General features: G+C 42.9%; 1 protein-coding gene across 2 annotated transcripts; it reads right to left on the bottom strand.

Moving 5' to 3' along the window:
- Positions 1-10477: 10477 nt before the first annotated feature.
- Positions 10478-15539, bottom strand: ACOT6 (acyl-CoA thioesterase 6). Of its 2 annotated transcripts, none has more exons than XM_055538602.1 (3): positions 14898-15539; positions 12763-12965; positions 10478-11127 (listed from the first exon to the last, which is right to left on the bottom strand). In XM_055538602.1, the coding sequence occupies exons 1-3, from the start codon at positions 15352-15354 to the stop codon at positions 10522-10524; spliced, it is 1266 nt and encodes a 421-aa protein (XP_055394577.1). In that variant the 5' UTR covers positions 15355-15539; the 3' UTR covers positions 10478-10521. The 2 variants fall into 2 exon arrangements, with proteins under 2 accessions (XP_055394577.1, XP_055394578.1); XM_055538603.1 differs by having other exon boundaries at positions 12763-12847; positions 14898-15030.
- Between the last annotated feature and the right edge of the window lie 494 nt (positions 15540-16033).

The following is a 16033-nucleotide window of genomic DNA, read 5'->3' as shown; positions in this document are numbered from 1 at the left end:
AAAATCAGATAAATCTCAAGCACTTCTAGATTCAAGATTAGGTCCAGAAAGACTAACGCAAATCATGAAAAAGACATAACTACAGACCCTCAAATCATTCTGGCAATGGAATTTTCCAGCCACAGGTTTCAAAATTCTAATGTGATTATCACATTAAAGAAAACTGAGAATTTTATTGCATTAATTCCCATTATGGAAATCTGTGAGGACTTTATAGGCTATTTCCAAAAAATCCTAACCTCTCCCATCCCCTAGCTGTGAAAATGTTAAATCTCTCATTTAAATGATTCTTAGTTGTTCCTAAGGATCCTGAGGGTGAGAGGAGGGGATATGCCATACTGGGCTCTTAAAAACCCAATTATTTCACTCACTGATTCACTCACCCAGGCTGTGTTTATAAAGGTCAGAGTTAGAGCTCAAAGAATTTGACTGTACCCTGATTTTAACATCACCTAACTGTCTGATTTGATTAATTTGATTTGATTAAAACACTTTAGGCCTTGCTTCCTCATTTATACTATAAATAAACTGTTTATACTATAAACAAACTGTTCTTTGACCTATGAAATGAATAACAAAACAGTTTTCTCATCCTGGTGAAGGTCTCCACGATATTAATGTCAGAAACAACAAAAAGGTCATCTTTACCTTAATGTGAAGGCAGTGTGAAAGTGTGAACGATATACTGTGACCTCAGTCACTTTGGGTCTTGAACAGATACCACCGACAGACAATATTTGTATCCACTACTCTCACCATTTTAACAAGAAATGATAAGGAAAAAAGTTAAATTTACACAAAGCTCCGCCTAGCAGAGATAGGCAGACAAGCATTTCATGCTAGAAACTAAAGCAATTTTAGATTTGGTAAGAACAAAGTGAAAGAGGAGAGTGAAAAAGTTGGCTTAAAGCTCACATTCAGAAAACTAAGATCATGGCATCTGGTCCCATCACTTCATGGCAAATAGATGGGGAAACAGTGGAAACAGTGTCAGTCTTTATTTTGGGGGGCTCCAAAATCACTGCAAATGGTGATTGCAGCCATGAAATTAAAAGACGCTTACTCCTTGGAAGGAAAGTTATGACCAACCTAGATAGCATATTCAAAAGCAGAGACATTTCTTTGCCAGCAAAGGTCCATCTAGTCAAGGCTATGGTTTTTCCAGTGGTCATGTATGGATGTGAGAGTTGGACTGTGAAGAAAGCTGAGTGCCAAAGAATTGATGCTTTTGAACGGTGGTGTTGGAGAAGACTCTTGAGAGTCCCTTGGACTGCAAGGAGGTCCAACCAGTCCATTCTAAAGGAGATCAGTCCTGGGTGTTCATTGGAAAGACTGATGCTAAAGCTGAAACTCCAATACTTTGGCCACCTCATGCGAAGAGTTGACTCACTGGAAAAGACCCTGATGCTGGGAGGGATTGGGGGCAGGAGGAGAAGGGGACGACAGAGGATGAGATGGCTGGATGGCATCACCGACTCGATGGACAACAGTTTGAGTGAACTCCGGGAGTTGATAGACAGGGAGGCCTGGCGTGCTGCGATTCATGGGGTCGCAAAGAGTCGGACACGACTGAGCGACTGAACTGAACTGAAGAACAAACCTGCAAGATGTATGCTCACAAGGAATAACTTCTGCCTCACTAGAAGTTAGGAAGATGGGCACCTGGCAGAAATATCCAAGCAGATTAAATTTAAATCCCGACCACGGTTTAGAGGAATGAATGTCCCACCTGATATCTAGGTGGCAAAACAAAGGAATTAAGGCACTCGGGTTATTTTCAGACGACAAATTAAGTAGCAAAGCAAGCTAGTTTCCAAGTCCAGTCCTTAAATCCACTGCAAGGCCCTGTGCGTAAAAAGCCCTACACACCAGGGGGCAGCAGGAAGCCGTATAGGTGGCGGGCACCCCACCCCCACCCCCTAGGGCCACGCGGCTGCGGCTGGAGAACCGGTGCTGCTTGCTGGAAGAGGCGAGCGCCAGGGCCAGCTGCACTGCCAGCCACCACGGCGCGGGGTGGACTGTCGCCTCCACAGGGAGGAGAGTTTTCATTCACTGCTCTCGGCATCCTTGGGAAGGCAGGGATCCTTCAAGCCGGTTGGCATGAGGCTCCACACAAGCCCCCTGGCCTGCAGGCCTGTGAAGTCGCCGCCCAGAGCTTGGAGCTTGGTCCCTATCCGAGCCCAACACACCCCCGCTCCCTCGGCCGTCTGCTTTATAGTGGGCAGGCGAGAGGACGAGGCAGCCTTGGTCACTGACCCCCGCTCCGCGGCCCGCCCCCCACCTGCCCGCTACAAAGTGCCCCCTTCCTGGAGCCTAAGCCTTCCACTTTAATATCCAGAAACTCATTGGTTAGCCCAGTCTTAGGCGTCGCGGCCTTTTGAAAGGAAGGGGATGACGTGGACATAGACCTCCGAAGCTGGACGGGGTCTCGGGGGTTCGAAGTGCAGCCAGCCACTGGGTGCCCAGATCTTCCCGGCTTTGACCGCAGCGAAACATAAGTGGCTTTGGAACTCTGCATTCAAATGGGTATATTTTTCCTTTTCTCCTTTGCTTTTCATTTCTTTTCTTTTCACAGCTATTTGTAAGGCCTCCTCAGACAGCCATTTTGCTTTTTTGCATTTCTTTTTCTTGGGGATGGTCTTAATCCCTATCTCCTGTACAATGTCACGAACCTCCGTCCATAGTTCATCAGGCACTCTATCAGATCTAGTCCCTTAAATTAACCCAAGTAAAAACATTCTATTAAATTGCTGTGTCATGAAAGATGTGTGGATGTGTAATCTTGAATTCTTTTTGAAACAACCTCATTTTCAAATATGCATCTTATCCCACTTATTCCATAAATAAGATAGTAATTATCATGTATTCTGATTCATGGATGGAAAATATTTGCCACTGAAAGTACATAGTTACTGGACCAACAATCCTGTCTTTTTGAAAAGTACTTTGTTTAAAGTCTGTCTTTGGACAACATATAGCTGACTCCCAGTTTTAGAAAACAACTCAAGTAATTTTGACTTCTGCTCCCCACATTCATCATTAAAGTGACATGAATGATGGATTTTATACACCTCAGCATGTACCACCCGAAGGAAGAGAATCCCTTTGACAAGCTTTTACCTTCCCAGTGTTCAAAGACCATTTAAAATGAATGTACACAATAGCTTAATCATGATACTCCAAAGGACTTAAGATGTGTTTGAGGCTTTCAGTTGGCTGATATTTGTAACAGGTTTATACAATTTTTAAATGATCAGTGGTTGACAAAAACATATATTTGCTTTCAAAATGGTTCACTGGTCTGTCTCACCCTGATGGAAGTACATCCAAGGGCAATAGATATACAAAGGAAAGCAGAACAATGGGCTAAATTTGGCTCTATTTTCTGATTTGTTTTTTGTTTTTATTACTTTTTGTGTGTGTTTCTAATTAAGCTTTTCTTTTTGACTTCAACTTTTTTGAGCCACTAAGCATAAGGGAAAATTATTGGCAGTCATTAAAAAATAAAAATCAGTATGTTATAAATGGTTCCTTATTTCTTATCATTTTAAATCTTAACTGTCCATTTGGTTTATGGAGCCTCCAATATGTGACCCTAATAGACCTTTAACTTCCCAGTAATCCTCATCAGTCAGATCTACACTATTTGAGCTTATCTCATCCAGCTTGAAAGCTGTGTGAAGGCTTGGGCTTTGGAGTTGGGCTGACCCTGTTCTCCTATCAACTGAATATATTTCTTAATCCTCCCAGGTCTCAAATTTCCTCATCTGAAATAATAAGAGCTAACATTTGAGAGTTTAAATATCACTCAGTTGTATCCGTCTCTTTGTGACCCCATGGACTGTAGCCCATCAGGCTCCTCTCTCTGTCCATGGAATTCTCCAGGCTAGAATACTGGAGTGGATTGCCATGCCCTCCTCCAAGGGATCTTCCTGACCCAGGGACTGAACCTGAGTCTCCTGCATTGCACATTACAGACAGATTCTTCACTGTCTGAGCCATCAGGGAAACCCTAATATTTGAGTTTAAATATGTTCCATGCTTTACTTAGACAATTTAATTTAATCATAATAGCCCAGTGAAGTAGTTTCTATTATTATCATTATAATTATCCCCACTTTATATATAAGGACATGGAGGCTTAGAGAAGTTAATAACTTACCCATGGTCACACAGAAAGTGGTGGAGCCTGGAATTTATATCTACTGTTAGAGGCAATCTTGAGGGTACTACCTTTTAATCATTTAATGCTTCTTAGTAAGAAAGCCTTTGGGAGGAATTGATTTCTAAGCTCTACTTTTATTTTATGAGTGCTGTAAATTTTGTGTAACTGGTTGTTTCCTTCTTTGCATAGACAATTAGAAAACAAACAGCTGAATGAGTGGCCCAATCAAAGCAGGTATATAGAACTTCATAATAAGCATTATTGTATGGGCCTCATTTCTGGCTCCATTTTATGCATACCTTTTCCCTTTCTCCCTTTTAATTAACATTTGCCATATTTTAGGTAACTTTTTAACACCAAGAAAACTTTTTGAAATCTTGAAATCTTAGAGCTTGTTGTTCAGTCGCTCAGTTGTGTCCTATTCTTTGCGACCCAGTGGACTACAGCATGACAGGCTTCCCTTTCCTTCCTTATCTCCTGAGGTTACTCAAACTCATGTCCATTGAGTCAGTGATGCCATCCAACCATCTCATCCTCTGTCATCCCCTTCTCCTCCTGCCTTCAATCTTTTCCAGCATCAGGGTCTTTTCCAATGAATCAGTTCTTCACATCAGGTGGCCAAAGTATTGGAGCTTCAGCTTCACCATGAGTCTTTCCAATGAATATTCAGGGTTGATTTCCTTTAGGATTGACTGGTTTGATTTCCTTGCAGTCCAAGGGACTCTCAAGAGTCTTCTCCAGCACCATGGTTTGAAGACATCAATTCTTCAGCACTCAGTCTTTTTTATTGTCCAGCTCTGACATCCATACATTACTACTGGAAAAACCATAGCTTTGACTAGATAGACCTTTGTTGGCAAAGTAGTGTCTGCTTTTTAATATGCTGTCTAGGTTTATCATTGCTTTTCTTCCAAGGAGCAGACATCTTTTAATTTCATGGCTGAAGTCACTGTCCGAAGTGATTTTGGAGCCCAAGAAAATAAAGTCTTTCACTGTTTCCATCGTTTTCCCACCCATTTGTCATGAAGTAATGCGACTGAATCCATGATCTTTGTTTTTGGAATGTTGAGTTTTGAGCCAGCTTTTTCACTCTCTAGGGCTTCCCTGGGGGCTCAGATGGTAAAGACTCTGTCTGCAATGCAGGAAACCTAGGTTCTATCCCTGGGTCGGGAAGATCCCCTGGAGAAAGAAATGGCAATGCACTCCAGTATTCTTGCCCGGAAAAATCCCATGGACAAAGGAGCTTGGCAGGCTACAGTCCACAGGGTCACAAAGAGTCGGACATGGCTGAGCGACGAACACTTTCACTTTTCACCTTCATCAAGAGTATCTTTAATTCCTCTTTGCTTTCTATCATAAAGGTAGTGTCATCTGCATATCTGAGGTTATTGATATTTCTCCCAAAATCTTCATTCCAGCTTGTGCTCCATCCATCCTGGCATTTTGCATGATGTGCTCTGCATATAAGTTAAATAAGCAAGGTGACAATATACAGCCTTGATGTACTCCTTTCCCAGTTTGGAACCAGTCCATTGTTCCATGTCTGGTTCTAACTGTTGCTTCTTGACCTGCATACCAGTTTCACAGGAGGCAGGTAAGGTGGTCCAGTATTCTCATCTAAGAATTTTCCACACTTTGTTGTGATCCACACAGTCAAAGGCTTTGGCATAGTCATTGAAGCAGAAGTAGATATTCTTCTGGAATTCTCTTGCTTCTTCTATGATCCAGTGGATGTTGACAATTTGATCTCTGGTTCTTCTGCCTTTTCTAAATCCACCTTGTACATCTGGAATTTCTTGGTTCTCATACTGTTGATGCCTAACTTGAAGAATTTTGAGGATTACTTTGCTACCATGTGAATGAAATGAGTGCAATTGTGCAGTAATTTGAACATTTTATTGCATTGCCCTTCTTTGGGATTGGAATGAAAACTGATCTCTTCCAGTCCTGTGGCCACTGCTGAGTTTTCAAAATTTGCTGGCATATCGAGTGCAGCACTTTCACAGCATCATCTTTTAGGATTTGAAATAGCTCAGCTGGAATTCCATCACCTCCACTAGCTTTGTTTGTAGTGATGCTTCCTAAGGCCCACTTGACTTCGGACTCCAGGATGTCTGGCTCCAGGTGAGTGATCATACCATCATGGTTATCTGGGCCATGAATATCCTTTTTGTATAGTTCTTCTGTGTATTCTTGCCACCTCTTCTTACTATCTTCTGTCTCTATTAGGTCCATACCATTTCTGTCCTTTATCGAGCCCATCTTTGCATGAAATGTTCCCTTGGTATCACTAATTTTTTTGAAGAGATCTCTAGTCTTTTCCATTCTATTGTTTTCCTCTATTTCTCTGCACTGATCACTGAGGAAGGCTTTCTTAGCTCTCCTTGCTATTCTCTGGAACTCTGCTTTCAGATGGGTATATTTTTCCCTTTCTCCTTTGCCTTTAGCTTCTCTTCTTTTCTCAGCTATTTGTAAGGCCTCCTCAAACAACCATTTTGCCCTCTTGCATTTCTTGGGGATGGTTTTGATCACCGCCTCATGTACAATGTTACAAACCTCTATCCATAGTTCTTTAGGCACTCTATCAGATCTAATCCTTTGAATCTATTTGTCACTTCTGTTGGGACCAGCCGAACGAACTGACTTGAGGGAGCAGTGCTGCAGAAAAATAAGGAAAAATAAGACTCAGATCCTAATCCTTGCCTGCCTTTTATTGTTAATGTCTACTTCCTTAGTTGTGCTCTAGAGATATCTGTTCTTTATAATCTCAGATTGGGGATAAAGATATATGATGCACAGTCCTCAGTGTCAAACCTTCAGGCCTTTCATGACTTTGTTTAGCCCTTTCTCAGCAACTCCCTCAAGGCTCTGGTTATGGGAACAGTCACTAATGGTTTTCCATCAGTCACATCAGGACTTCAACATCTTGTTTTCAAGATATCTTTCCTCCAAAATAATGGAATTGAAAATCACTTTCCTTTAAATTTGTCTTATTTTTAAGCTTTTTATCATAATATATTTACCATCAATAATAAAACTTCTACCTCATCTTCAAAAAAAAAAAGATATCTTTCCAGGATGTACTTTTTACTACTCCCAGACCTTTGCCTGGGGGTGATGAGAGAGTCATTTTTATTTTTCAAAGAGGCCCTGTTAATTATAGTACAGGCCTGTGCATAGCATATTCCCTACAACTTCCACTGTATAATCATAAGAGATTGATTTAGGTCATACCTGAATGGCCTAGTGGTTTTCCCTACTTTCTTCAATTTAAGTCTGAATTTTGCAATAAGGAGTTCACGATCTGAGCCACAGTCAGCTCCCAGTCTTATTTTTGCTGATGGTAGAAAGCTTCTCCATCTTTGGCTACAAGGAATATAATCAATCTATTGACCATCTGGTGATGTCCATGTGTAGAGTCGTCTCTTGTGTTATTGGAAGAGGATGTTTGCTATGACTAGTGCATTCTCTTGGCAAAACTCTCTTAACCTTTGCCTTGCTTCATTTTGTACTCCAAGGCCAAACTTGCCTGTTACTCCAGGTATCTCTTGACTTTCTAATTTGCATTCCAGTCCCTATGATGGAAAGGCAGAGAAGGCAATGGCAACCCACTCCAGTACTCTTGCCTGGAAAGTTCCCATGAACAGAGGAGCGACTTAGCAGCAGCAGCAGCATGATGGAAAGGATATCTTCTTTTTTTTTTTTTTTTTTCAGTGTTAGTTCTAGGTCTTGTAGGTCTTCATAGATCCATTCAACTTCAGCTTCTTTGGCATTAGTGGTTGGGGCATAGATTTGGATTACTGTGATAGTGAATGTTTGCCTTGGAAGTGACCCGAGATCATTCTGTTGTTTTTGAGACTGCACCCAAGTACTGCACTTTAGACTTTTTTGTTGACTATGAGGGCTACAGCATTTCTTCTAAGGGGTTCTTGCCCACAGTAGTAGATATAATGGTCATCTGAATTAAATTTGCCCATTCCTGTCCATTTTAGTTCACTGATTTTTAAAATGCCAATGTTCACTCTTGCCATCTTCTGTTTGACCACTTCCAATTTACCTTGATTCATGGAGCTAACATTCCAGGTTCCTATGGAGTATTGTTCTTTACAGCAATGGACTTTACTTTTCACTACCAGTCACATCCACAACTGGGCGTTGTGGCTTAGCCTCTTCATGCCTTCCAGAGCTATTTCTCCACTCTTCTCTAGTAGCATACTGGACACCTACCAACCTAGGGGATTTGTCTTTCAACATCATATCTTTTTGTCTTTTCATATTCTTGAAGCTAAGTGGTCACATATAATCAACTCTCAGGGGAAAGTCACCAAATATCTTTAGTCAGTGTAGGCATTTCAAGGCTACTTTATCAGTAAGAAATAAACGGAGGTGGAGGGCTGTCCCTACACCTAATTCCTTTAGTCTGCAGAGATGTTAAGTCATCATCCTCATATTTAGCTTCTGGTGTTACCTTGGCCCTTACCCTCCCCCCCACCTTCTTTATAACTTCTTTCTATGGTGTCCCATCCCAAAGGCATCTCTAGGGTAGTAGAACCACCCAGGAGTGAGTTAAAGCAGAGGCTTCAACAATTCAAATTAAAGAAAATTATACTACACAATAAATAAATACACTCAACACATTTTTAGACAACCGGTCAAAACTAGGTAACTTCTAAGAAACCCTTCTTTTCATTGTTGTTGTTCAGTTGCTAAGTTGTGTCTGACTCTTTGCGACTCCACGAACTGCAGCACGCTGGGCTTCTTTTCATTAGTTAAGGTCTAATGGGCATTTGCTTGAATAGACTCAAATTGGTGAAAGACTTAGTGTGCACTCAGCAAACCAAGTGATGTGTCTCAGAAAAATTTTCTTGCACTCACAGAAGACCCTTTGCTTTGGTCTCATAACTCTAGATAGTGCCCAATACAAGGCAATGGATTGAGAGAGACTGATCCCAGTCCTTCCCAGTAGAAAGTTAATAGGAACAGATGGTGCAGAGAGGAAATCTGATTTGTCAGGTATAATCTGACATCCAAAGATTAAGTCCCCAAAATCTGCTGGTGTCAAGGCATTCCTCTAGGTAGCCAAGTTCCAAGATTGAAAATTTAGACAATAAATAATAAGAGTAAGTATTAACATATCAACAGTATATATCAGTAAACTGTTTTGCTTACAACAAATGCTTTTTTGATAAAGGATTCAATTTTATTTTGTAAAGTATCCTTTGAATTTTAAATTCAAAATTTGTAAAGGATACTTTCTCAGTAAGGAAGAGATTGAAGTCCAGGTTCTCGGTCATAAAAGCAAAGCTCTGCGTTCATAAAATAAAAGCAAAGCTTAAGATATTAAGTATGTCGATGCTCCCAAACTTCAGAGTGGGGCTCAGAGACAAGAATGAAGCACAGTCCATTCCTTAAAGGACTTCAGTGGGCAGGTTCCCAAGCTTCAGATATGGTCAAAAAGTGTTAAGTCGCTCAGTCATGTCCAACTCTTTGTGACCCCATCCACTGTAGCCCACTAGGCTCCTCTGTCTATGGATTGTCCAGGCAAGAATACTGGAGTGGGTTGCCCTTTCCTTCTCCAGGGAATATATCTGATCCAGGGATCGAACTTGGGTCTCTCACATTGCAGGCAGACTCTTTACTGTCTGAATCACCAGGGAGTCAGATATGGTCAGTTAGGGCCCAAAGAGTGTATGGGACTCTCAGTGGAACAAAAGCTCAGTCTTCAGAAGCAGAACTCAAGGCCAAATCTAGGCCAGCAGTTGAGACTTGGGCAGGCACTTCTTATATTTATCCTGCTTAAGGTTAAGATTGGTCCTACAGATAAGATCAGGGTTTAGCCTAAATACACTGGGAAAAGTTCAGGGGAGAAAGGGACGGACCCACCAATGAACAAAGTAGGGTTGCTAGGGCTGATAGGACCTGACAAGGAGTCGGAGATGGTTGTTTTGTTACAAAATGTTTGCTGGGTGCTCTAGAAAACCCACCACATGTTGTATGGATAGGATTTTTTTTTTTTTAATACAGTTGGTTTTATTTATTTTTAATTTATATTCTTATTTTTGGCTGTGCTGGGTCTTCATTGCTGTACACAGGCTTTCTCTAGTTGTGGCAAGTGGGGGCTACTGTCTGGTTGGGGTGCACAGGCTTCTCATTTATGGTACTTTCTCTTATTGCAGAGCATGGGCTCTAGAGTGTTTGGGCTTCAGGAGTTGTGGCACGTGGGCTTAGCTGTACCATATGTAGTATGTGGAATCTTCCTGGACCAGAGATTGAAACCATGTGCCCTGCAGAGTCTTAACAACAGACTACCAGGGAAGTCCAGGATTTTTATTAATATATGGTCTATGATTACAGTGTTACAATTTGCTGGGCCTGACAGATTTTTTACCATTGAGATGTTTATGGAAGAAAGTTTGAATTTGCTGCCAGGCATCTGCTTGTGCATTTGAGTGAGCCTTTGGCTCACCTCCATGGAATATTGGTTGGCCCAAAACTGCATGCACAGAGCCTCTACAAAGAGGAAAATAAGGTGGGTCAATACAATGGCCAGTTCCTGGATAGTAGATTATCTGGGGTCTGTCTTTCCCATGGGCTTGTAACCGTTCAGAGGCTATACGAGCATAGACTTCACTCTTCCAGTTATGATCATCCATGCTAACAATAAACAGGAAGGGCCCCTGGGCCTTTTCCAATGGAATAAGACTTTGGTGGTTGGTTTTCTCCAGTGGGTTGCCCCAAATATCCACAAAATTTAAAAAGCCTGACTCAGTGATTGTATATTTTTCTAGGTCATAGCTGAGCTCAGGAATAATCATATCTTTGTAACGCAGAGGAGCTAGTGTGTTGGCCACACAGGCATTAATAACTACAGTGGCTGTGATGCCCTTCAAGAAAGAGGCCATTGAGAGACACAGGTCACCTCCTTTGGAATAGCCAAGAAGCCCAACACCAGGGCCTTTCACCTGATGAAAAGAGAGAGCGAGAACAAGTTTAGAATTCATAAATGGAGAATTTAACTGTGATTTTACATTCTCTAGGCAGCTTTCTGAAATATCATTTGCTTTCCGTCCTTATGCAACAGTCCACAAAGTTCAAATATATTTTCTAATGAGCAAATCAATTAATTTCTTAGTACACAGGGCCTCCACTAACATTTATGGTAACTGGGTCAAGAGTACACACAGAGGCCCATATACCCTATACCTAAATACTTTTAAAAGTTACAAATATTTAAAAGTTAAATAAAAAATATTTTTCCTGTAACCTTCATAAATACGCCTCCATAACAACTTATAAGGTCAGGTTCAAATTTTATATCTTGGGACTCCTTGGAGTTCTGTACTGGAACATGGCATGGGGGGAGCACCAGCCCCTGCCCTAGTCTCTGGTTTTTAGCCAACTCTCTTTCTCTTCCCATCCCTGGCTCCATCATGTACCTTAAGAGCCCCCTTACACATGGACACCCCAGCCTATATGTTTAAGGCCTAGGTATATTCCCATTAATGGACCCAGAGAAGTGGCATAGGGCCTGGAAGCAAGATCAGAGCTGGTTGGCAGATAATTCTGGGGTTCCAGGTCTAAAGGGCATGGTGGGAGGGGCACATGGTTTCCAGGTAGACATATTCCCTTGGTCCCTCAAACTCCACACCTTGTGGGCAGGAATGCAACCAAAGGAAGGCCAGAGAATGGTCATCTAAAACAAAAGGCTCCCAGCCTGATAGTATATATTAGTCTTTTCTTGTTCCTGGGGCCTTATAACCCATAAGTAAATCATCAGTTCAAGATCATCTAGGTTTAGCAGCTTTGTTGAGACTAGTCCCTGAATTCTAACAGAATTAGACTTTGCAGTACATCTTACTCCTTAACATTAGAATGTTTGGGTTTCTTTAAGTCTAGATAGTAGCAAAGAGTATGTATTCCATTCCATTTATAATAATTCCAAAATGTTTTAATTAACTTTTTCAGTCTCAGATAAGAACTTTATCTACAAAACCATAATGCTGTTAATACACTTAACAAAATTAATGATTCCTTCACATCATAAAATACAAATGCCTTTAATCAAATGTCACCTATTCCTTCAAAAATCTCTTTATAGGCAAACTTTTCTCCTCTACACATTTACATTAATTTTTTTGGGGGGTGGGGTGGTGCACATGCAGGATCTTAGTTCCCTGACCAGAGATCACACCTCTGCCCCCTGCAGTGTAGATGCAAGTGGACCACTACTGGACCACCAGGGAAGAACCTACATTAATCTTATAAATGAGAAAAATTGAATCCCAGAAAGGGCACCTCCTTTATTCAGGATTATAAGGCCACTTGGTAGTAGACCCAGAACCAGAACGCAAGGTTAGTGACTTTTAAGTCCAACTCTTTGAATTCTGATCAAGAACTAAAGGGAACTAAACAGTTGAGTCACAGGGGATTGAAGAGAGATAGGCAGAAATGAAAACAATAATCCTAACAACTTTTGAATAAGCCTTTGTGTCTCATGCCATATTTCCAGCCCTGGGTGTCCTGGTAGAGCTTTTGGATCCAGCCCTGTGTTGGCTTCACCCGCTCTGCTCTGCATTCAGGCAAGCGCCAGAACCCACCTTTGGATGCTGTAGCATGAAGTTCACGGCTTCTTCAAAATACTCCAGGCACATATCATTCAGATGTTCAGGGAGGTCTTCAAATCTGAAATAAGCCAGGGCAAGCACAGCAAAACCATGTCCGGCCAGAAGGCTGGCCCTGTATTCACAAAGGCCACCACTACTTCCAAACAGGTCGAGGATTCCAGGGAAGGGTTTGCTGCCTGGAGAGCACCACAAATCATAAGGGTTTTAAGCACTAAGAAGACATTCTTGAGTTTCAGAATTTGGTCAGCAAAAAGGAGTTTTTAAAGCAAGGAAGGTTGGGGATGAAGTGGGGGTGTTAAGGTAGAGGAGAACTCTTTTTACTTTTTTTTTTTTTTAAATAAACTTTGGGGAGAAGGGAGGGGGAACAAAATGCCTTATATTCTCCAGAAATTTTCACATATTTGCAAAAAACAATAATGATATATGAACCAAGTTAGAAATAACAGCATGAAATATACATTTCTACCAAATTTTCCTAAAAAAAAACAAAAAACAAAAAAACCTGAGAATGCTTTGACAGCTATAAAACACTCTACAAATACAGGGGATTATTAGAATATACTCCCTAACTCCTTACACTCTCTGCTCCAGCCTTAAAGAATGCCATCCCTAAATGTGCCCTGTTCTCATTGGCCCCTGAAAATGGTGTACACTATTCTCCTCCCCTCGCCACCTTTTTTGACCTGGTTGATTCATCAGTCTTCATATTTAAGTTTAGATCTCCATTCCTGGTAGCTTTCCCAACCTCCCCCACCAACCCCCTCAGGCTGAGCTGAATTAGGTAGTATTTTATTTGTTCCCACCAGCACCCTGGGCCTACAATTCCCATATCATATCACTTACCATTCATCGATCCAAGTATAGTTGCCTATATACTCTAATAGGCGGGAGGTACAATGAAGCCCACGTCTGACTTTGCTAGCTACTGTAAGTAGCATAATCCTTGATTTAATATATATTTGTTAAGTGATTGAACTTTTCTACATTGTTTACATAAAGTCTTTGAGTCAGAACACAATAAATTTTAAGTGGGCCACAGTAGTACTAAAATAGTTAACAGTTGACTTAATTGAAATACGGTTGGGCAGTGAAAAAAAATTTTTTTTAACTGAAAGTCTTTAGGAGATTCTTACTGAGTCAGCATGATTTATTGAGCTCCTATTATATCCCTGTGTAAGCCTCTAGGAATATAGAGATATGGAGATATGTAAGTCACAATTCCAGCCCCAGGAGTTCATAGTTGAGTGGGCAGCGACCAGTTAAGGTTGTAAATTGCTAAAGAACTGTAAGAATAAAGTAGGGCTTCCTGTTTTGGAGAATAATCACAGGATTCAGTTTAGGGATTCTGTGAACAATGGCAGCACCAGCATTTGTATATAGTAGGGGTTTCAGTCAGGAATTTGGTTGGAAGGGGTGGGTCACCTGTCCGGTTTGCAGACCACTTTTACCTAGCAAGCATCTTGTTTTTACTTAGACTAGGGTTTCTAACCTTAGCACTATAGATAACTTTGAGCAAAATAATTCTTTGTTGTGGGGTTGTCCTGTGCATTGTGGGTTTTTTGCACCATCTCTGGCCTCTACCCACTACCCACTAGGTGCCAATAGCACTCCCTCCCCCAGTTGTGATAAGCAAAAATGTCTCCAGATATTGCCAAATACCCTTGGAGAAGGGAAAATCATCCAGGTTGAGAACCACTGACAGACGGTTTATGACAGGAGGAGGGGACCTGCAAGCAGTTTGTTTTTCAGTAAGTTTTATGTGAAAGAAGGCAAAAATCATTCTTGCACGTCAGCAGAAGTCATTGCCTAATATTAGTATTAATATCTGAGATACAGCTGCGTGGCTGGCACATAAGCAGCATAAATGTTCTTTTTGAGTCGGCTGAATGCACTTTTAGCATACAGCTAAGGGAGTGGCAGTACCTCCAGGCAGTGCACTGAAATTTAGAGGAGAAACTGCCACCCAAAATTCCTGGTAGACTCTGGAGCTTGGGGGCTAGTTTGAAGAAGTTCCTCAACCACAGGGTTCCGTAGGCAGACAAGGGGCCACCCAGGGTCTCGGGACTATACCCAGCTTTCCACAACAGCCTGGGAAGGGGGCGGCTCACCTGGAGGCAGGAAGAGCGTGGCGCGCACCCGGCCCGCGCGCACTGGCTCGCGTCGCACCCCGGGCGCCAGGAAGTCGCGCTCGTGCACCGCCCGGCCCAGGAGCCGCTGGGCCTCGGGCTCGTGACCGTCGAGCACCTCCAGCTCCACGACGAAGGGCGTCTGTACGTCCCGCTTCACCAGCCGCGTTAAGGGCTCCTCAGGCTCCAGCGCCCAGAACAGCCCCATGGGCTCGAGCCCTGCGAAGCTGCCGCCCAGCGCGGGCGCGCGCTCCAGGTCCAGCAGGCCGGCCGCGTCGGCGCAGTAGCGCGCGTGGGCCCTGAAGAGCGCGCCCTTCTCGTCGCGCAGGGACGCGCGCAGCGTGACCGGCTGCCCCGGCGCCAGGCCGCGGACAGCGATGCGCACGGGCTCGTCCCAGCGGCAGCGGCCCGCGGGCTCCAGCGTCACTGTCACTGCCATCGGGATCCCGACGGAAAAGGCGTGGCCCGTCAGAGTCAAGGCCAGGGCTTGGCGTCTCTCCACCTCCCTAAAAGGCCGTCGCAGTTGGAACTTTAGAGCTACTCCCCTGGGTTGTGGTAGGGACACTCGCTAAACTGCTTTGTGAGGTCTCCTGGAGTATGTGCAGTCTGCTATTGCTTGAGTGGAAGAAAGTGTCTGCTAAAGCAAAAGTTATCGTTAATTATTAATCCTGCAGTCCAGGGTTCAGTTCAGTTCAGTTGCTCAGTCGTGTCCGACTCTTTGTGACCCCATGAACCGCCCCACGCCAGGCCTCCCTGTCCATCACCAACTCCCGGCATACACCCAAACCCATGTCCATTGAGTCGATGATACCATCCAACCATCTCATCCTCTGTAGTCCCCTTCTCTTCCTGCCCTCAATCTTTCCCAGCATCAGGGTCTTTTCCAATGAGTCAGTTCTTTGCATCAGGTGGACAAAGTATTGGAGTTTCAGCTTCAACATCAGTCCTTCCAATGAACACCCAGGACTGATCTCCTTTAGGATGGACTGGTTGGACCTCCTTGCAGTCCAAGGGACTCTCAAGAGTCTTCTCCAACACCACAGTTCAAAAGCATCAATTCTTCAGTGCTCAGCTTTCTTGACAGTCCAACTCTCACATCCATCCATGACCACTGAAAA

Source organism: Bubalus kerabau, chromosome 10 (assembly GCF_029407905.1).
Source record: "Bubalus kerabau isolate K-KA32 ecotype Philippines breed swamp buffalo chromosome 10, PCC_UOA_SB_1v2, whole genome shotgun sequence".
NCBI lineage: Eukaryota > Metazoa > Chordata > Mammalia > Artiodactyla > Bovidae > Bubalus > Bubalus kerabau.
This window is presented reverse-complemented; position numbering and strand designations above follow the sequence as displayed.